Raw genomic sequence first — 20,402 nt, forward strand, 5'->3', positions numbered from 1 at the left:
GGGCAGATATAAGTTAAGCAGGTGGGACACAATCCTTGTCCCACATTAGAATCACAGCCTAAGTGGGAGGGAGTAGCAGTACTTATGAAGTGCTTCCTGTATGCCAAGCACTGTTCTAAGTGCCGGGGTAGATACAAGTTAAGCAGGTGGGACACGATCCCTGGCCCACATTAGAATCACAGTCTAAGTGAGAGGGAGTAGCAGTACTTATGAAGTTCTTACTGTATGCCACGCACTGTTCTAAGTGCCGGGGTAGATACAAGTTAAGCAGGTGGGACACAATCCCTGGCCCACATTAGAATCGCAGTTTAAGTGGGAGGGAGTAGCAGTACTTATGAAGTGCTTACTGTATGCCAAGCACTGTTCTAAGTGCCGGGGCAGATACAAGTTAAGCAGGTGGGACACAATCCCTGGCCCACATTAGAATCGCAGTTTAAGTGGGAGGGAGTAGCAGTACTTATGAAGTGCTTCCTGTATGCCAAGCACTGTTCTAAGTGCCGGGGTAGATACAAGTTAAGCAGGTGGGACACAATCCCTGGCCCACATTTGAATCACAGTCTAAGTGGGAGGGAGTAGCAGTACTTATGAAGTGCTTACTGTATGCCAAGCACTGTTCAAAGTGCCGGGGCAGATATAAGTTAAGCAGGTGGGACACAATCCCTGTCCCACATTTGAATCACAATTTAAGTGGGAGGGAGTAGAATTTAATCCCCAGTGAGTTAACTGAGGCACAGAGAAGTTTAGTGACTTGCTCAAGGTCACCCAGCAGACACGTGGCAGAGCCGGGATTAAAACCCAGGTCCTCTGACTCCCAAGCCCGCTCTTTCCACTAGGCCAAGGCTGCTTCTCTTTCCATTCATTCATTCGTATTTATTGAGCGCTTACTGTGTGCAGAGCACTGTACTAAGCCCTTGGGAAGTACAAGTTGGCAACAGACGGAGACAGTCCCTGGAAGGGGCTCGCAGCCTAGAAGGGGGAGACGGACCACAAAACAAGACACGTGGACAGGTGGCAAAGCCGTCAGAATCGACAGAATTATAGCTGCATGCACGTCGTTAATAAATATACACAAGTAAAATGAACAAAGTAATAAATATGGATAAATTTATACAGGTACTGACCTGTCCTCTCCCGGCTGGGTGGAATCCACAGGCCCGTCGTTGCTTCCCTGAGGCTCAGCACCTGCCTGGGCAGGATCCACCGGAGCGGCGGTGTCCACCCCAGCCTGCTCCACGCCGCCGGCCCCTGCGCCGTCTCCGACCCCTTCCTCCAGGTTGCAGGACGCCAAGCTGCTGGTGTCCATGGGCGAACCCTCCAGCTGGCTGCTCACGGCCGTCAGGGCGTCCGAGTCCTCGGCCCTCTCTGGGGATAAGGAGGCTGGGGAAAAGCCAGGGAAGCGCCATCAGGCCGAGGTCAGAAACTGGATACGAGACCAAGGAAAGCTCAGCAGAGCTGGCGGAGCGCCTTTCAGAGAGACCCCCGGCCTACAGAGAGGTACGGCGAACTTCCTGAACAAGATATTTACCAATCACGTGCACTTCCCTGAGTTTCTGAAGAGTCGGTAACATTAGAAACTTTCATGTCACAGAAAACTCCAAACAGCTGGAGCGGTTGTGGCTCCTGAAGAAAACGCCACTTACTTATAGTGGGCGCTGGTGACAGCTCCATCTGCGTGGCCTCGGTCTCTCCACTTGGTCTCCCGGGTCCCAAATCCTCTTGCTCCACGGGCATCAGCAGCTGTGCGGAGGCTTCGGCTCCCGGGGGCACCTGTAGCTCTTGGGGAAGCTCACCCATGGACGGTGGCGGTTGCTGCTGAGCGGCTTCCAGAGTGACGAGGGTCTGCTTGGGACCGGCCGAGGTGCCTTCGGCCGAAGATGCCGCCGACGGGTAGCTGTCGGGCCTGGGAGTTCGATCTTAACCGGAGAGATGGAAAGCGTGTTAAGCAGAAGTCAGCCAAGGCATCGGTCTGGCCACACCGCAGTCCGGCAGAAGATACAACCACCTACCACGCCACCCTCCCAGGGGAGAGAGGCCATTACTCAAACCATCCCAAAATGAGCCAACTGTTCTATCACCTCTCTCCCGTGGAGCCTAGCTGCAGGAATAAGGGTAGCTTGGCCCACCATCAGAACCCCATCTGTTACGGCTTGCAGTTCCAGCAGCCTCTCTTATCAGAAATTCCCTCTGGTCACTCACTCCTCGAACCCAGAGCAATTATTGAGTCCTAAACCCTGCTGGACAGCTTGGAGGAAGGTGAGAGGGCCCCCGGTTTCTACTGGATTGCGTCTCTAGGTCGCTCGGTTACACTAGGGCACACTGATCTTTCCACACATTGGGGAAAGTAGTAAGTTGTATAGTTATCGCTAATTGGGGCAAAAAAAATCCCTACCCCACAACAATACAACTTACTACCTCATCCCAGCATGGGCACGTTGACAGTTTATGACAGGAAAGCCGGGGCAGGGGGCTTGCAAGGAAGTCCTGGATAGACTGGTCTCATCAAAACCACAAGAACTTGATGAAAGGAGGCCAGTACTAACAAGCGAGGCCAATTTTGTAAAGCCACCTCCAGATCAATGCGAGGAATTAATCAAGGTTTGGGGGCTGGGAATCTAATGGGGGCAGAGAGTGGTGCTCTGTATTCAAAAGACGCCGACCAGTCCAGGTTCCGAGAGCCAAGGGATTTGCGGGGCAAATGGAGAGAAGAATGTTTTGGCAGTATACATTAGTTACGGCAAACCACCGTTCTCCACCTCGTAAATAAGCTACCTGCTTGGGAAGCTGCCAAAAGGAAAGGGAACATCGGTGGGAATCTTTTAATGGTTCCAGAAGACAAAAGAAAGGAAGAACAAAACCACAAATTTCAAAAGTGATAGCTAACTCCTCTAAATATCAGAGGAGAGTAGCACACAAGAGACGAGAAAGCAAAAATTTTTCCCCAGAAGCAGGCAAGGTTTACAACCCCACACAGACAGGGTCCGAACTACCCATTCTCTTAGATGTTGGACGCGTATGTTTGGAAACACAACTTTGGTTTTGTCACCTGCACAAAGTGTGCCTGGGTCAGCTGATATCAGATGAGAACAGCAACACCGTGGGAAAGACAGTAGACTGTATAGTTATCTCCAAGATCGGGTATGACCCTAAAACTATACAATCTACTACCTCATCCCAAAGAGCACAGGAAGTCTTCATACGCTGCACAGCCAGTCCAGGAAGAGCAATTTGAAGGAAGGAATAAGGGACGGAAAAAAGAATCAATTGGAAAGGTTAATGGGCAGGGGTAAAATTACCTGAGAGATTCTGCTCGGCGGAGCTATTCGTTTTGGAGGTGGCACCCTGTAGTGGTAAGAAACAAACCATTGGAATTTAAATATACAAATTCTTTGAGAACATTGCAAAAGAAACAAGGGGGTTGGGGAAGAAGAGCCGGGGAGCCCAGGAGATTTGGGAAGAGGGACGGGAAAACCGTCAACTTATATGACAGCTCTAAGCCCTCTAGATGAGAGGTGTGTGGATAAAATCTTTGGGACCCTGTACATTTCCACACGGTAGAAGCCTTGGGCTGAACCTAAGTGATTCATCCCGGATTCAGGGGGAGGGAGAAGAAAATTGGCCTCTATCCCCACACCAGACCTGGAAAGTCAGATTTGGCAAATACTGCGGATTCCAGGAGCTAGGAGTCCTCTGTACAAGGCTCTGCTTACTAAGGGGATAAAGACGTGGCTGCCTCATCCCACAACTTTCAACTGGACTCCTTTCTCTGGTTCTAAATTCACTTCACTTGGAGGGTAAGATAGCGTCTTCCCCTAACCAGTCCATTCAACATGTGGCGAAGAGCGGTTCCTGTTAGATCCACTTCTTCAAAATGTCGTAACCAGCTCGGGTATACGTGGACAAGCACAGCTACGCTGTCCTGAGAGATGTGCACACACGCTGAAAGCAAGCCCAAAGCCTACCCACAGTCAGCCTGAACAAAGGGGAAGAGCCTATGCATAGTAACCTGGGAATTTTGATCTTTGTTTTCCTTCTCTTCTTTCGCCTTATCAGCCATCTTGGCTTCTTCTTCAGCTAGCTGCTTCCTGCGTTTCTCCCTCCGCTCCTCCAGCTCCTCATCCCGAAGAGATTCCAGGTGATTGATGATAGGCACTTTCACTACTAAAAAGAAAACGCCGATCAAGGACAGCCCCCGAGAGACTGCTTTAAGCTACCTTCGCAATGCAATAGCTCTGACGGTCTTATTTTCCGAATACAGCATGACAGGAAGGACCCTAAAAGCACTTGCCCCAGGCACATTTACTCAAATGGACAGGGGATTAAGACGCCAAGAAATGAAGATTTGGTTGGTGGAGGGGGAAAAGAGAAGGAGAAAAGGGGAACCGGAGGGGCAGGAAGAGGAAAATGGACCCTTCAGACACAAATCTGGGAACTGGCACCATTTGATTAGAAGATGTCAGTCCATCTGGCATTGCCCTTGCCCTAATGCCTAGCCTTGCTTGAAACCTCTTCCAGTTTCGTTGGGGGAAAGGCACCCACTGTCTTACCAGAAACACAGTCATGCATGCTCTCTGCATCAAGAACTTTGCATTCCTCTGTCCAGCGGGTCAGAGCTGTTGGAATACTGGAGAGGGTTCCTGCAAACCAAGTGAGAGAATATGAAAGTACCCATCCTCCGCCCCCGCTTCATTTCAAGTTCAGTTAGACAAAACTCCAGATCCCACAGAATTCTGCCCGAAAAGGGTGTCGTGTTCGAGGGAGCGGGTTGAATCTGGAAGGCCGTGGGGAATCGAAAAGCTGCCACTCTGACACAAACATCCCTAACGCTTCTACTCACGGGTTAATACCCTGCGGGGCCCGGCAACTAGTAGGCTTCATTTTAACTGGGCATCCAAAAATTACCAGGGTGAACGTAATGGCCACGCATCTTGAGCACAAAATGATTTTCTGTGCTAACTCGCTGGGCCTCTGAATTCTCATCCCCTTTTTCCCGGTTGCCTTTGGAATCTAACTTGGACGCCCATTCTTCCCACAGGGATGATGCAATAATGCTGGGCTCCTGGTTCCACAGACCAAATCGCAAACCCTCCCTTCACACTTGCCTGCTTGGCTGGTGGCTGTGCCCTGGTCGTGGAAGAAGTCATCCAAAAGCTCATCGTCCGATCGGGCAATGATATGGACGTCGTCATTACCCACCAAGAGGCGCGCTCGGCCCCGGCTCTGGAGGGGAAGGCTGCTGCTCAGCTGAAGGATGTCGGCCGCGGCCGAGGGGCCCAGCAACCTGCGGGGCCGCAAAATTCTACCGTCACAATGGAAACCCCATTACTGCCGACCCTAATGCCGTGTAATTTATAACAGAATGGGGAAAAAACCCAATGGTGTTCCAAGAGAAGCAGAATGAAGGAAAAGACATCATTTCGCTTGAGATCGCGAAAAACAGGAATGAACCGATATCCAGCCTGGCTAACGTTATTACAGACTGGACTACAGCAACAGCCCGAGACTGTAAGCTCGTTGTGGGCAGGGAACGTGTCGTGCTGCACGCTCCCGAGCGATTGCACACAGAAAGTGCTCAATAAATACGATCGACTGATTGATATTATCCAAGGGGCCAAGACGCTGCTTGGGAACAACAGTGCTACCAAAAGTCGCAGGTTCCTGGAGCCTCAAAAGGGCCCAACGTACCTCTGCAGGATCAAGGGAGGGTTGGGCTGGCGGTTCCCGGGGTAATGGACGTGAATGGTGTGACCCGTGTTGGCAGTCAGCTGCCGCAATGTTCTCTGGCTGCGTCCAATGCCCTGGGCGAGGCGGGTGGTGGACGAGCCACTGCCAAGTGTCAGGGAGCTGTGATCTGCATGCCGCACCATTAGCGGATGGGTGGCAGGAATGTTGCCTGGAGATGGGGGTATGTCCGCTGAAAGGAAGGAGAAAAAGAAAGGTCACCGGTGACAGGGTACTAATTACCACAGGACTGGTTTTCCTACAGCTCTTTTCTGGTGAGGCAGAGGACAGCCGGCAGCAATAAGGACACTGAGGAACTGGTAATCCCACATCAGGAAACCATGCCGGCTTGGTGTAATGAGCACTAGACCACCCAGGCAGCTTTAACTTAAAGAATAGGTAGACGTCATAGGGAGTGGGTGTAAATTATCTTAGGACCCCTGGGAAAGTTCAGTGATGCAGTGTTCTTACGCTTATTACCTTCTCACATAATACCGGCCTGACCTTCCTGAAGGAGGCTAAAAGCAAATTAAGAAGCAATCCAATTCTCTTGCTGCACTATCGGTTCGTGCCCGGGTAATTGTGAATCAACAGTACCTGAGTGCCCTGAGTTCTGAATACTGAGCTGGGCACCTGGAAACAGAAGACGTAATCTCTTCCCTGTGAAGAGTTACCACTCTAATGGGGGCGAACAATTACGTGTCTTCTGAATACAGTCCTCTGGCCTTTCTGTCAGAGGAAGTGATTTCTTCATCTCCCTATACAGCGATGTGTAAAACACATCTTGAGCTAATTTGCCGATCTGAAACAGAGACCAGGCTCCCCACTGCAGGCAGATTTGATAATAGTGGCATGACGAGTCACTCTGGATAGTTCCCTGATGGATTTGCTGATTCTCTCCCACTGCGGTACCAGGCACGAGAACTATCGTCTCTCTCATATTCTAGGATCCTAAAAACAGGGCCATCGCTAGAAGCTTTGCCTCTTCCAGCAAGTCGAACTCCAGAAAGATGCTGCTGTGCAGGGCAGTGAAGGGAGGGGAGGGATTGGGTGCCTAAATTACTAGCACCCTGGCCCATCACTCTTTTTCTCTGAGCTGCAGGGGTTCTGCCTGTCTGCTGGGGGAAAACGGGTGGGAAGGCACTCTTAGAATGAGGGACCAGGGGCGGCCAAAATGCCCCAAGGAAAGGGAAAGACAGATCTGGCAAGAGGGGATTCAAGGGCATAGCTTCCACTTCTTAAAACTAACTAGAGACACTCTCTCCCCAAAAGAATAATGATGGGCTGAGAGATTGGCAGGGAAGGGCATCATGCACTTCTGTAACACGAACAGCTGCAAATATCTTCTGGTCTCTTTATCCTAACAAATGCTACGAAAATGTCAATGAATAGAGAGCTTAAGTCTTACTGGCACTAGAGAACATGTTGTCAAACTCAATGATGAGGTCATCATCTCGGTCAAAGCGCTCAAATCGAACCAGGGGAGAAGCATTCATGTCTGGGTAATCTTCGTCCAGTTCCATCTCAGAACCATCGTCATCATCATCCTCATCTCCTTCTTCACCCTCTTCATCATCCTTGATGGAAAAATAGAAGGTAGAATTAAGATTTTTAGGGTAATCAAATCGGAAACATGCAAAACATTTACACATCACGAGTACGTGAAGGCGTAACCTGGGTCTTGGCATTTTTGGGGTTTTTTCCTGTGCGTCATCCCTAAGTGTAAGTCCCCGAAGACAGATATACACCTTTGGATGGCTTTCTATACTGGGACAAATAAGTTGAGGGTCTAAGTGACAAATTTTTAGTAAACTATCCTTAAAATAATTCTTTCACCATTTTTTTTTTTAAACAGGGTCAAAGTGGGTAAGGTGTCTATTTGGGGCGGGGGGGTGTCCAAGATTAGGGAGAAGCAAAAAGCAAGAAAGGGAGAGGCTGACACATCCACCCTACTCAGGGGTTCTCTGCCTCGAAAAAGTGGAAACTTCTCCCCTCCTGCCTAGGAGACAGGGGCAGCCACAGCTCTGGAAAAATAGGAATTGAGCTGTTGACGGAGATGCAGGGTGTGGATTACGGGCCTTTACTGCATGTCTCCTTTCCTACTTTCCGGCAGCAGGGTGGCTAGGCCAGCCCCAAGAAAAATTTAACGCATCCACTGACTTGGTCATCTTCTTCATCTTCCTCCTCCTCTTCCTCCTCATCTTGACTATCATCTTCGTCTTCATTGCTGCCACTACTGTCTTCCTCCTGCGTGTGCTCCTCTTCATCTTCAGGATCCAAGATGTTCATTGAATCTAAAAAAGGCAAGGAAGCATTGGGAGAACTGGATTACAATGGATGCAGTGAGTTGAGTGAGAAGGGCAAGAAGCAAAGCGGTGATGCATCCATCAAAAAAGCGATACCAACCAGTCCAGGATTTCGGCACTCAAATAAATGCCTTTGATTGACTGGCTGCCTGGTTCTGGCTCAGTGTTTACTAAACTGTGTGACCTTTGCCACCCCGACTCGCTTCCCCGACTTTATTTTCTCCTGGGCTCTTTCTCCCCCATCTGCCATACTTCAAGTTATCATAAAAGCAAGTGAGAAATGAAAAGGACAGTAACAAGCAGCTTTGAGGGAACAACAAAATGAGACTAAGTATAGACCAGTCTCTGTCAGAATATACAAATGTGTACATTCTATGTGTGCAAGCCCTACACACAGAGATGGTCCTATTTCACGTAATTAGTGAGGGCGCTCAGGAAAAAACACCCCAAAAAACCAAAAGAACAGACCTCCACGCTTTAGGGGAACAAGGGAAGGAGGGCTTGGCTCATGAGCTGGCAAAAATACTTTACACTGACCTTCTCTGTTGGCCTGCAAGGTGGAAGCCTGGCTGAGGTTGGAGGGAGCTTCATCCATTAACACATCTTCTTGGGATTCATCTTCCCCGCTTCTGCCCACTGAAGAAGAGAAGCTCTCCTGATTAAACAAACTCCCCACAACGCTCAATGAGGATCGGGCCGTCTACCGAACCTAACGTTGCTCCTTTAAGGCCTGGCTAACAGTAATTTCCAATGTTGTACATTTTTTTTGCCCCTTTCCCATCGTCCAAATCTGCTAAACAAAACCACATGATCACCAGGAATCCTCTTCCATGACATTAATGATGTAAAGTGATGAATTCGATCGAAAGGAGACCTGTTTTTCTTTTAAAGCACCTACACATCTCAGACATCCAGAGCAGGTTTAATGATGATGCCCTTCACTCCTCTCAAGCCTCTCTTCCAGCTGAATCTCACTTTCAATTCTCCCTGCTCCGCTCCCTGGCTCACACTTTTCCCCACACTACCAACATCTTTCCCAAATCCAACAGACCACTGCTCTCTCCTACATGCAGAGCTCTCCTAAAATCTCACCTCCGAGGCCTCTTCTGATAAACTTCACGGCACCCAGGCTCATATAAACCATCAATCAACTGAAACATTTTTGCGTCTAGTTATACCCACCTTTAGAACTTGAATTGCATATGGAAAGATTGGACTACTCCAATGGTAAGGATTTTTTATGCCCATCTCCCGCTACAAAGTTCTTTGTGGATACAGAATTTTTCATTTCTTTAGTCTGTACGTCCTAAGCATCTAACGCAGTGCACCGCACCACGCTGGCATTTAATAAACACTATTACTAATTTCACTGTTGATACCAAGACAGAGATTACGACAGTCTTTCCTCAGCATGACACACAGCAATGAAGGTGTTTTCTGAAAGCCTTAGTTTGCTTCCAACCCTTCTCTATGACTAATGGCAAGTAGACAGCACAGCCTAATGGAAAGAGCACAGGACTGGGAGTCGGGGACCTGAGTTCTAATCCCAGTCTGCCATTTGTCAGCTGTGTGACCTCGGTAAGTCATTTGACTTCTCTGGGCCTCATTCTCCTCCACTGTAAAATGGAAATTAAATACCTACAGCTATAATTCTATTTGTTCTGACGATTCTGACACCTGTCTACACGTTTTGTTTTGTTGTCTGTCTCCTTCTTCTAGACTGTGAGCTCGTTGTTGGGTAGGGACCGTCTCTGGATGTTGCTGACTTGTACTTCCCAAGCGCTTAGTACAGTGCTCTGCACACAGTAGGCGCTCAATAAATACAACTGAATAAATACCTGCTCTCCTATCCCCTTAGACTGTGAGCCCCATGAGGGACAGGGAAAATGTCTGATCTGACTGTATTATACCTACCCCAGTGCTTTGCACATAGAAAGCACTGAACAAAAGCCACTGTTATGTATTAAGATAAAGGTTTAGACAACATAAATCAAGGTTAGCCAAACTGCAGCTTGTGGTGAAAAGCCTATGCAACCTACGCTTTCTAATTAACTACTGGGTCGTGCCAGGCTGGATTGTGCTGACGCTCTAGCTCTCACCCATGTTATGCTTGTGACCTTTTCTGATCATTGGCCTCACCTGCCAAAAGTGCTCGGAGACAGACGCAGTGAACCAAAGTCCCTCTTCTACCTTTACCTTTCCAGCTGGAAATCTACCAGCTCGTAACTTTGGAGCACTTACCTATGATAGTACTATTCCCAGATCCACCATCTCTCTCCAGCAACTCATCAATCAGGTCCTCCAGCTCGTTTTCTACCTGCAAAGATACACCAGGACACAGTCAGCTCATTTGAGCACGGCCTGTCACACGATGGAACATTCTGGGCCCAAATGAATAGCAGTTACTTGGTGCTTAAAGCATGGAAAATTACCACATGCTTTCGAACCACAGAATAAATGACAGGCTTGGTCTAGGTCAGGAATGCATGACTCATCTGACATTTGGTTATATTTCACACTGCCCCTGACTAATTGCCTACCTTCCTCGGCAGGACACCCTATCAGTCACCTTAGCCCTCATATGTATATCTAATTCTTGGGACTCAATTTTTTTAAAATCCTGTGTAAAACCACTCATTTTAACCTACTGTATACTGCCCATTTCTGTGTGTGTGTAAATTTAAGACTGCTCCCTCTATTTCACACTGCCCCTGACTAATTGCCTACCTTCCTCGGCAGGACACCCTATCAGTCACCTTAGCCCTCATATGTATATCTGATGCTTGGGACTCAATTTTTTTTAAATCCTGTGTAAAACCACTCATTTTAACCTACTGTATACTGCCCATTTCTGTGTGTGTGTAAATTTAAGACTGCTCCCTCTATTTCACACTGCCCCTGACTAATTGCCTACCTTCCCCGGCAGGACACCCTATCAGTCACCTTAGCCCTCATATGTATATCTGATGCTTGGGACTCAATTTTTTTAAAATCCTGTGTAAAACCACTCATTTTAACCTACTGTATACTGCCCATTTCTGTGTGTGTGTGTGTAAATTTAAGACCGCTCCCTCTATTTCACACTGCCCCTGACTAATTGCCCACCTTCCTCGGCAGGACACCCTATCAGTCACCTTAACCCTCACATGTGTATCTGATGCTTGGGACTCAATTTTTTTAAAATCCTGTGTAAAACCACTCATTTTAACCTACTGTATACTGCCCATTTCTGTGTGTGTGTGTAAATTTAAGACTGCTACCTCTGGGCGTGGATGGTGATTTTTACTTCTATTTTATGCTCTCAAGTGCCTAGGAGTGTCCTGTGCAGGGCAGACATCAGTAAGTACCATTAGTTGGCAATCACAACATTCACCTCCTGAAGGATTCTACGGATTCGTCTCCTACTGAACCTTCTGATTTACCAATTATCATTTTTGACACACCACCCAACCTGATCTGCATGTGCTTTCTGAGGCCTTTCTTGATGAGGGAAGCGGCATGGTCCAGTGGAAAGAGCTTGGACCTGGCACTCAGAGGATGTGGGTTCTAGTTTCAATTCTGCCATTTGCCTGCTGTGTGACCTTAGGCAAGTCATTTAATCAATCAGTTGTATTTTCTGGGCATTTATTGTGCGCACAGCACTGTACTAAGTAGTTGGGAGAATATAACAAAGTTGGTAATAATAATAATAATGACGGCATTTATTAAGCGCTTACTATGTGCAAAGCACTGTTCTAAGCGCTGGGGAGGTTACAAGGTGATCAGGTTGTCCCACAGGGGGCTCACAGTCTTAATCCCCATTTTACAGATGAGGTAACTGAGGCACAGAGAAGTTAAATGATTTGCCCAAAGTCACACAGCTGACAATTGGCAGAGCAGGGATAATAATAATAATAATAGGATTTATTAAGTGCTTACTATGTGCAAAGCACTGTTCTAAGCGCTGGGGATGTTACAAGGTAATCAGGTTGTCCCACAGGGGGCTCACAGTCTTAATCCCCATTTTACAGATGAGGTAACTGAGGCTCAGAGAAGTTAAGTGACTTTCCCAAGGTCACACGGCAGACATGTGGTGGAGCCGGGATTCAAACCCATGACCTCTGACTCCAAAGCCCGTGCTCTTTCCACTGAGCCACATTGCTTCTTTGGTAGACATGTTCCCTGCCCACAGAGAGCTTCTCTGGGCCTCAGTCCCTTAACTGTAAAATGGGGATTCACGTTTCTCCCTCCTGCTTAGGCTGTGAGATTCATGTGTGACAGGGACTGTGTTTGATCTGATTAACTCGTCTCTAACCCCAGCACTTAGAACGGTGCCTGAGGACTCTGTTCAACTTAGATTCTGGTCAACTTTTTCAATAATTTGGGCCTGTTGCAGAATTGGCCTTTACTGAGAGTACGAAGAACCAAAGAATCAACTTTATAAATATTCCCTTGCTTGAAATTTTTAAAGCTTGATAGAAACAAAAGCGCAAGCACTACCACATGGCAGTCCTAAAGTTATTGTGTCCTACACTTTAAACGTTCCTAAGTTTACAGCCTGCCTCAATTTTATAACTGCCTTCTTTTCTGGCATTAGCTCTGTGGGGCTCGAGCAAGAGAAGGAGTGGGCAAATTGAAGCTGAGGGAGGCCACCAATACTTGATCACCAGGCAGTCTCACCACCGAGGGTTGACATACCTGTTTTACTTCAAATTCGGTCAACGCCAGCTACCCCACCATGGAATCTTTATGTTCCAAACTAAATACATTACTCACTATACAATTCTGGGCAACCTTGGTCAAAATAGAGCATCTGACCTCGGTTCAGTAACCAATTCCCCAATAAAACATTGTTCCTCAGAGAAAATTGATTCCTACAACACTGCTTTAAAACACTGTCAGAACAAATTATATCGCAAATCACAGGACTGCCTGAACATGAATCAGCACGGAGCTTATCCCACAGACCTTTTAATTAAGCAAGGGTCACAGATGTGTTCTCTCTACTTACTTGCATCTCTTGTGTACTGAGCACTTCAGGCTGCCCGGCAATCACCACCGTGTCATTTTCGGCTTCCCCGTCCATGATATCTCCGTCCGCCACCTCCGTCTGGGTGACATCGTGATCCTCCTCGTGCACTTCTGCTTCCCCAGACTCTCCTGAAACAGCAGAGTTGATTAGCACCAGACCTCAAGGCCGCACCTCTCTAAAGCCAGTTTTGAGGCGACCTCGCTTCCTCGAAAACAGGGCATCCACTCCTTTTTGTAGCTGCCTGCATTGCACTGGGCCAACTGTGAAGGGTTCAGGGAGGGATGGGGAGCATAACGCAACGAAATACAACCACTTCCACTCTTGGCATACGTTTGCCCTAGACACTCTCAGTAACCGCTAAATGACTTCCAGAGCGAAGCATGTCAAACGCCCGCCAGGACCTGGCCATTATTTTGCCAACTCCGGTTCTCGGCCCGGTTTTACTCCAGATCATGTAACTACACATGGAGTGTTTCTTGGGGAAACAAGATTGCTTCCTGTAGTCAGAAGTAACAAGCCCTACTTTCACCTTGCACCAATTTGGCCCCAACTACTGGAGATTATCTGAAGCAAGACCCAATTACTCTTCCTTCCCTCATCCCTACCCAGCCCACCCCCCGTAGCACCTCATAAACCTAGTTAGTCCTCGAGTGGATTGTTAGCTCTACAGTTTGACCCCGGCACGCTTGACTCCAAGCCTCAAACCAATCTCCTCTCCTTTCATACCTGAATCCTGTTGGTTGCTATTAGCATCCCTAGAGGCTCCGTGTGCATCTTGTTCTGATTTACTCTTGCTGGAAGCACTTTTGCTGCCAAAGAGGCTGCTGGGCTGGTTAACGATCCGTGAGAGCGTCTCCAAAGGCTTCAGGGCCGCGTTGACGGTGTTGGCCATGTTGGGACTGAGAGAAAGAGGCAGATGTGGAGTGTGACTTTAAGAGAAATACTTCCTCAACTTCTACAGTGAGATGCTATTACGTCACATGAAAGAACTGAACCCAGCAGTTTCACCAGGAAGAAAGAAACATCTGTAAGTAGTTTTCACCAGGGCAACAGAAACTGAGGTGGTCATAATGTGGAGAGGGGGCAGTGGCCCACATTACTAACAGAGTTCTTAACTCTGGGAAAGAAAAAGAAAAATTAAGGCAAGGAAGAGGAGGGCAAAAGGAAAACAACAGACTGCTCCTACAAAGAAAACTGTATGTACGTGAATTCTTAAGATAAACAGTTATTCAGATTCTCAGGATTGAGACTATTCCAGAGTTGTAAATATAATAACAGTATTCCAGAGAAACAGGTATTCAGATTCTCAAGATTGAGACTTTTCCAGAGTTGTAAATATAATAATAATATTCCAAAGAAACGGTTATTCAGATTCTCAAGATTGAGAATATTCCAGAGTTGTAAGCATAATAATAATAATAACATTCCAGAGCAATAAGAGGCAAAATGATCTAGTAAATAAAGTTCAAAACCCAGGAGCCACTGGAATAAAGTCCACCTGCCTATGGAGCAAGTAATTCACTTCATTGCCTTTGCTTCCCCATCTGTAAAATGAGAGAGTCAGGGTCTTTCTTCCCTACCACACTGGGACAGAATGAAGATGAGACGACATAGAGCCCTTATACCATTGAAAGAGCCTTTGCTATGGGCAGAACCACGGTAGCTACCCCTGATGCCCAAATTCAGATGATAAAGCTAATTTATTTCCTGTCCTACACCCTGCCCCTGAAAGTTCTGTTACTGCACTCAAACCGTAGTGTTCGGTACTGGACTAGTGAAACGGAACGGAAACAAGGTAGAGGCTGGATGAGGAGGAGTCCGGATGAGCATTTTTAGGTACTTGAATGCCAAATGTACAATTAAAAATGAGAGATTATTGTCCCCATCTCCAAAAAACACTCCCCGCCCCGCTCCCGGACATAACTTGTGACACAGGGCAGGTCTTAAAACCAAAGCTAAGGTCAGTCCTGCGATTCTTACCTGGAGAGGTCAAGGCTGTGAGGCACTCTGGCCAGGTCATTCACCAGTCCCTTTTTAAGGAAAAGTCGGATGATGTTATTCATGCCATTGTGCTGGGTTTTGGCAGTAGCGCTGCTATAGAAGCTCGAGGTGGAGGGACAGGACTCCATGATGGTGCTGATGATGCACATCACTGCCTGAAGCCTGAAGAAAAGAGCAAGGCATAAACCAACTGATCGAACCTATACTACACTGCCTTCTTTCAGATTATGTTCAGTTGGTCTTAAGTCGCCCCAGAGGATCCCCTCAGACCCCTCCCCACTTTTCGTTAGGAAGAGATGTAACAGAGAACAACAGGGATGGCTTCTGACGAACCCTGAATTTACGTTATGGCAATTCCAAAAACTAAGTCGAGTTGTAGACGGCCGTGGGGCCATGTTAGCGCTTAAACTGAAAGCTTGCCTTAGATTTCAAACTTGGAAAGTCTTCTTTCAATGGTTACATCAGAATCTGCCAAACTCCACATGCTAGACTATTTAATAGCAAGGCAGCAGAGTTGGGAAAAGCCACAGCAAGCAGGAAATTGAATCACCAGGGCTGCACACACTAAGCTAGCCTTTCTTAAAGAGCCCAATCCAAACGGCAAGATCTTGAAAAGTCCGACCTAAGATGGAGTACGTGCTCAGTGACGGTCAGAAACCCAATATATACTGGGTATGAGCTTTTCTGGATCGTGAACCCATTTTTACCTGGCGTGTTTCTCTGTACTTTCTGCCATCGCCAGGGCCCGGCCAAGAGCAGCTTTCACTTCATTTACAAGGGCCACCTGGGCATCTGTGCCACTCCCTGCGGCTGCCAGACTGGCAAGGAAGAGACGAGCCAATGCCGGGGTGTCTTTGTCTTCCGCATTCTGGGTGTGAGGGAGGAGGTGGTCCAGGACAAAAGCCAGCACACTACAATCCTGAAAAGTCATTAATCGCCGTTTAGCTATATGAACATTTATTTGAATAGTCACCTACAGTCTTTGTACTATGCACTGCCTCAATCCCTCCCTTTCTTAAAGCAGGGGTCCCAGGAAAATTATTTTAAGAAAGTTATATCTGAATAATGAGGAGGGCACTGAAGAGAATACATAGAAGAAAGAAGTCAGAGGTAAAAACAACTGAAGGTAGCAAATCAATAAAGAGAAGCAGTGTGGCTCAGTGGAAAAGAGCCCGGGCTTTGGAGTCAGAGGTCAGGGGTTCAAATCCCGGCTCCGCCAATCGTCAGCTGTGTGACTTTGGGCAAGTCACTTAACTTCTCTGTGCCTCAGTTCCCTCATCTGTCAAATGGGGATGAAGACTGTGAGCCCCCCGTGGGACAACCTGATCACCTTGTAACCTCCCCAGCCCTTAGAACAGTGCTTTGCACATAGTAAGCGCTTAATGAATGCTATCATTATTAAATCAACATATACTGTGGTCTTCCACTCCACTACGAACTGGAGTGACATCTGCCATAACTGCCTGCTTCCATTTTAAATTTCACTCTTCCATAGGTCTCACCTCAGGGCTACCAAAGAGCCTTCCACTTGAGGTATGCTACTCTAAAGCTAGTCTTCCTTTTGAAAGTATGATTACTTGACTTGTTGTTATAAGACTAGATGAGCAATTAGAGTTAGAGATGTAAACGGTCTTCCGGAGTAGAGTTCATGTGAAAACTGTATTTTTTTTTTAACTGATTCTCAGCTTAAATGACACCCCCAAGTTCAATCCCTATTCTATTTTGGGAACAGGATACTTCTTGCTCAAAATACCTCTTTGATCAGCTCCGACTGGCCCACGGTGTAGTTGTAGTTGGCAATCAGAGTGGCAATCCCAACGTAGGACCTCACCAACTCTGCCAGCAGCCTAAGGATGGTGGAAGTAGGCATTAAGGGTTTGCTGCCTTTGACTTTCTGCTTGCCTTCTTCAGAGGCCCGGTCCCCTTCCTTGTCTTTCTTTCCTTCCCGAGACTCTTCGGGAGTTGAGGCTGTTAAGAAACAAAAAGTACCAGTTTATTCACCCTCGGCTCCATACCGCTATGTACCTGTCCTTAAGTTATATATTATAAATTCCTCATTTATATTGTTGCCTGCTTTCCCCTCTACGCTCGTTGTAGGCGGGGAACGGGTCCGCTGGGGTGAATAATACAAGATAATCAGGTCAGACACAGTATCTGTCCCACAGTTTAAGTGGAGTGAGAACAGGCACTGAATCCCCATTTTACAGAGGAGAAAATTGAGAAGTTGTGGTTGTCCAAGATAAACAAGCAGGTTAAGCGGCAGAGTGGGGATTCAAGGCCAAACATATCATTGTATGGCTCTCTTGCCTGTAGCATCAGCACAGGCCAATGACTGAAACCTTAAATTGCCTTTATTTTAGTTATTTGAAAAACAAACTTACCTTCTCCTTGGGGGGTTCCTGACTGAGGTGTTTCCGTGGCTGCACCATCAGCAGCAAAAACTTGAGCCTACAGAAGAAGAGGTAGGAAGAGTTAAAGAGGGGCTGGACCATTGATTTCTGGGGTGAAATCTTGGAATCAGTTATTTATCACTTCCACCACGCTTTATTACAGTACCACAAAGCTTTTTTTAAAAAAATAATAATGATGATATCTGTTAAGTGCTTACTATGTGCCAAGCACTGTTCCTAGTTTAGCATTCGCGATGTGTCAGGCCCTTAAGTGCTATGTCAGACACAAGCTAATCAGGTTGGACACAGTCTCTTGTCCCATGTGGAGCTCAAAGTATTTCTAAAAGGAGGTAACAAGACCAGAGAAGCGAAGTGACTTGCCCAAGGTCACACAGCAGACAAGTTGCGGAGTCGGGAGTAAAACCCAGGTCCTTCCCAGGCCCATGCTCCTTTCGCTGGGCCGCACTGGTTTTTGAACAAAGCCATCTACCCCAAATCACTTATTCCACCAGAAAACAATATGAAATATACAAAGCCAGTGTGGCCATGATGTGTGTTCTTCACATTTTGGTTGGGACATTTGTTAAAGAATTTAACTTTTTCCTGAATCCTCATTTAATAATAATAATAATGATGATGGTATTTGTTAAGCGCTTACTATGTGCAAAGCACTGTTCTAAGTGCTGGGGAGATACAAGGTGATCAGGTTGTCCCACGTGGGGCTCACAGTCTTAATCCCCATTTTACAGATGAGGGAACTGAGGCACAGAGAAGTGAAGTGACTTGCCCAAAGTGTCACACAGCTGACAATTGGCAGAGCCGGGATTTGAACCCCTGACCTCTGACTCCAAAGCCCGTGCTCTTTCCACTGAGCCACGCTGCAGTACACTCTGCACTAGGCTTTGGGGAAGGAAAGAATAAAGAAGTGACATGTCCCCTGCCCACAAAGGAGTTTGCACCCTTAATAGGGCAGGCAGACCTAAAAATATTGACAACTAAAATGGTGAAAATAATTTGTGATACATAATATACATGAGAACTGGGGAGGGTATATGTACGCTCTTAAGAGTCTGGAGAGAGCAGGCTGCAGCGTTAATAATAAAAGCTTTTATTAAATGTTTTATTAAATATTAAATGGGGTAGATACTAAGATTCGACATAGTTCCCTGTCCCTCATGAGGCTCCAAAATCTGTTCTATACCATTTTACAAATGAGGAAACTGAGGCCGAGAGAGGTCAAATGACTTGCCCATGGTCCCACAGCGGGCCAGTGGCAGGGCTGGGAGTAGAAACCACATCTCCCGATTCCTAGCTGAATGCTCTTGCCGTGTTAGAAAGGCTAATGCACATGCATTCTGTGAACATGGTGAGTGCTACAAATACAGGCTGCAACCCCTATCTTTTAGGAGAAATGGGGGAGTAATCAATCGTATTTACTGAGTGCTTACTATGTGCAGAGCACTGTACTAAGCATGTGGGAGAGTTCAACAGAATCAGCAGGCACGTTCCCTGCCCTGAAGGGCTTTCACTAGGAAGCCTAAGGCAGTCACTGTGCTCCTCCTTTAAATAATAATAATAATAATAATGGCATTTATTAAGCGCTTACTATGTGCAAAGCATGACCAAACAGAAAGAGCTATGGGCCTGAAAGCCAGAGGAAATGGATTCTAATCCTGGCTCTGCCACCTGCCCACTGTGTGACCTTGGGCAAGTCACTTAACTCCTCTATACCTCAATTTCCTCAATTATAAAATGGGGATTAAATCAAGACCTGTTCGCCCACCTACAGTGAGCCCCAGGAAGGACGGGGACTGGGTCCAACTGAATCAAATTGTACCTATCCCAGCGCGGGACAGATCCTAAGCCCTTAAATACCATAAAAATACTTAAAATAACATCAGGGAAGAAAGGTTTTGGAGTTATGAGTCCCCACCGTTGGCCTTCTCAATACAATACAATGGCTACGATACGCAGACAAGCTTTTATGCACTTACATTAATGGCAAAGCCAGACTGGGTTTCAAAGTCACTTCCCTGGCGTGTCAGAGAGCGATACTGTTGATATACATCATCTCCCATGTCTTGCAGGATCTGGCCGACCTCCTGAGTCATTACCCCTGGCTTGGGATCTGACTTGTCTGCTGAAGAAAGGCACACATTTAGGCTCTCCGCTAACTGCCACCGGACCTTCGGGTCTCAACGGGTTGAGACGGCTGGAAGAAATTCATACTCTCCTAATGGCAAAGACGGGGTCCGCCATTGCATGCTAGTGACAATGGAGTGAGATCTTGCCTTGTCACTTGCGAGATTCTCTCTAAAAACCCACTGGGAAAAGACTGGGTGTTGTACGCGGAAAAGCAGTCTTTGGAGATGAAGTTCCATATCACAGAGTAGTGGCCCAAGGACTAAAACTCAATTTAGCACACTGTTCCGGAACAACCGTGGCTTTAGCCTCTAATGCCACCCCCCTTGCCACCCCAGCCTCTGTGCCCTCCAGTGATGCTTACCTTCCTCTGGGGCGTGATAAGCAGCCAAGGCATTCAGCATGTCGTAAATCACTTCCTTGATGGTGTCCGGAATGATGGGGAGAGAAGAGGGTTTCACCGGGGTTGTCTTTACCAGCTGCACGGCATTCGGGCCCTTGATCCTCAGATTCTCAAATTCATCATCTGAAGCTGGGGAAAGACAGAAAAGCAAGACCCCCCCGATGAATATTAAAGAAACTGTCATTCAGAGAAGTTATGACGGATTGCACTGTTTCATCTGTGGGGCTCGATTATGTAAATAGCAAATATATACCACATGATTTCAACAAAACACAACTGCATAATCCCACTATTTGAAGAAAGTTTTCTCTTTCCCTATGCCGGTTAAATAGGCAGGCAGAAATATAGGGTAGAATTCCAGAGACACAAATTTGGAGACACACCCCAAATAACATAAATGCAAATATTTTCCATTTTATGTACTGATCTTA

The 20,402-nt window shown here is 47.0% G+C and overlaps 1 protein-coding gene across 7 annotated transcripts in view; it reads right to left on the reverse strand.

Annotated features, from left to right (window-relative positions):
• Nucleotides 1-20,402, reverse strand: part of HUWE1 (HECT, UBA and WWE domain containing E3 ubiquitin protein ligase 1) — a 139,028-nt gene that overhangs the window by 23,424 nt on the left and 95,202 nt on the right. For 5 of the 7 annotated variants that reach the window (XM_038747643.1, XM_038747642.1, XM_038747647.1 and 2 more), the window contains 19 exons: nucleotides 19,933-20,100; nucleotides 19,421-19,566; nucleotides 17,418-17,484; nucleotides 16,790-17,004; nucleotides 15,744-15,955; nucleotides 15,016-15,198; nucleotides 13,762-13,934; nucleotides 13,015-13,163; nucleotides 10,266-10,341; nucleotides 8,562-8,660; nucleotides 7,879-8,012; nucleotides 7,127-7,295; nucleotides 5,683-5,911; nucleotides 5,100-5,278; nucleotides 4,545-4,634; nucleotides 4,004-4,158; nucleotides 3,294-3,339; nucleotides 1,641-1,913; nucleotides 1,122-1,377 (listed from right to left, as the gene is read on the reverse strand). In XM_038747643.1, coding sequence (XP_038603571.1) covers nucleotides 1,122-1,377; nucleotides 1,641-1,913; nucleotides 3,294-3,339; nucleotides 4,004-4,158; nucleotides 4,545-4,634; nucleotides 5,100-5,278; nucleotides 5,683-5,911; nucleotides 7,127-7,295; nucleotides 7,879-8,012; nucleotides 8,562-8,660; nucleotides 10,266-10,341; nucleotides 13,015-13,163; nucleotides 13,762-13,934; nucleotides 15,016-15,198; nucleotides 15,744-15,955; nucleotides 16,790-17,004; nucleotides 17,418-17,484; nucleotides 19,421-19,566; nucleotides 19,933-20,100 — 3,019 coding nt within the window. The remainder of the gene's footprint in view (nucleotides 1-1,121; nucleotides 1,378-1,640; nucleotides 1,914-3,293; nucleotides 3,340-4,003; nucleotides 4,159-4,544; nucleotides 4,635-5,099; nucleotides 5,279-5,682; nucleotides 5,912-7,126; nucleotides 7,296-7,878; nucleotides 8,013-8,561; nucleotides 8,661-10,265; nucleotides 10,342-13,014; nucleotides 13,164-13,761; nucleotides 13,935-15,015; nucleotides 15,199-15,743; nucleotides 15,956-16,789; nucleotides 17,005-17,417; nucleotides 17,485-19,420; nucleotides 19,567-19,932; nucleotides 20,101-20,402) is intronic. The other 2 variants (XM_038747644.1, XM_038747645.1) reach the window with 2 other exon arrangements.

This window comes from Tachyglossus aculeatus, chromosome 6 (genome assembly GCF_015852505.1).
Source record: "Tachyglossus aculeatus isolate mTacAcu1 chromosome 6, mTacAcu1.pri, whole genome shotgun sequence".
Classification (NCBI taxonomy): Eukaryota; Metazoa; Chordata; class Mammalia; order Monotremata; family Tachyglossidae; genus Tachyglossus; species Tachyglossus aculeatus.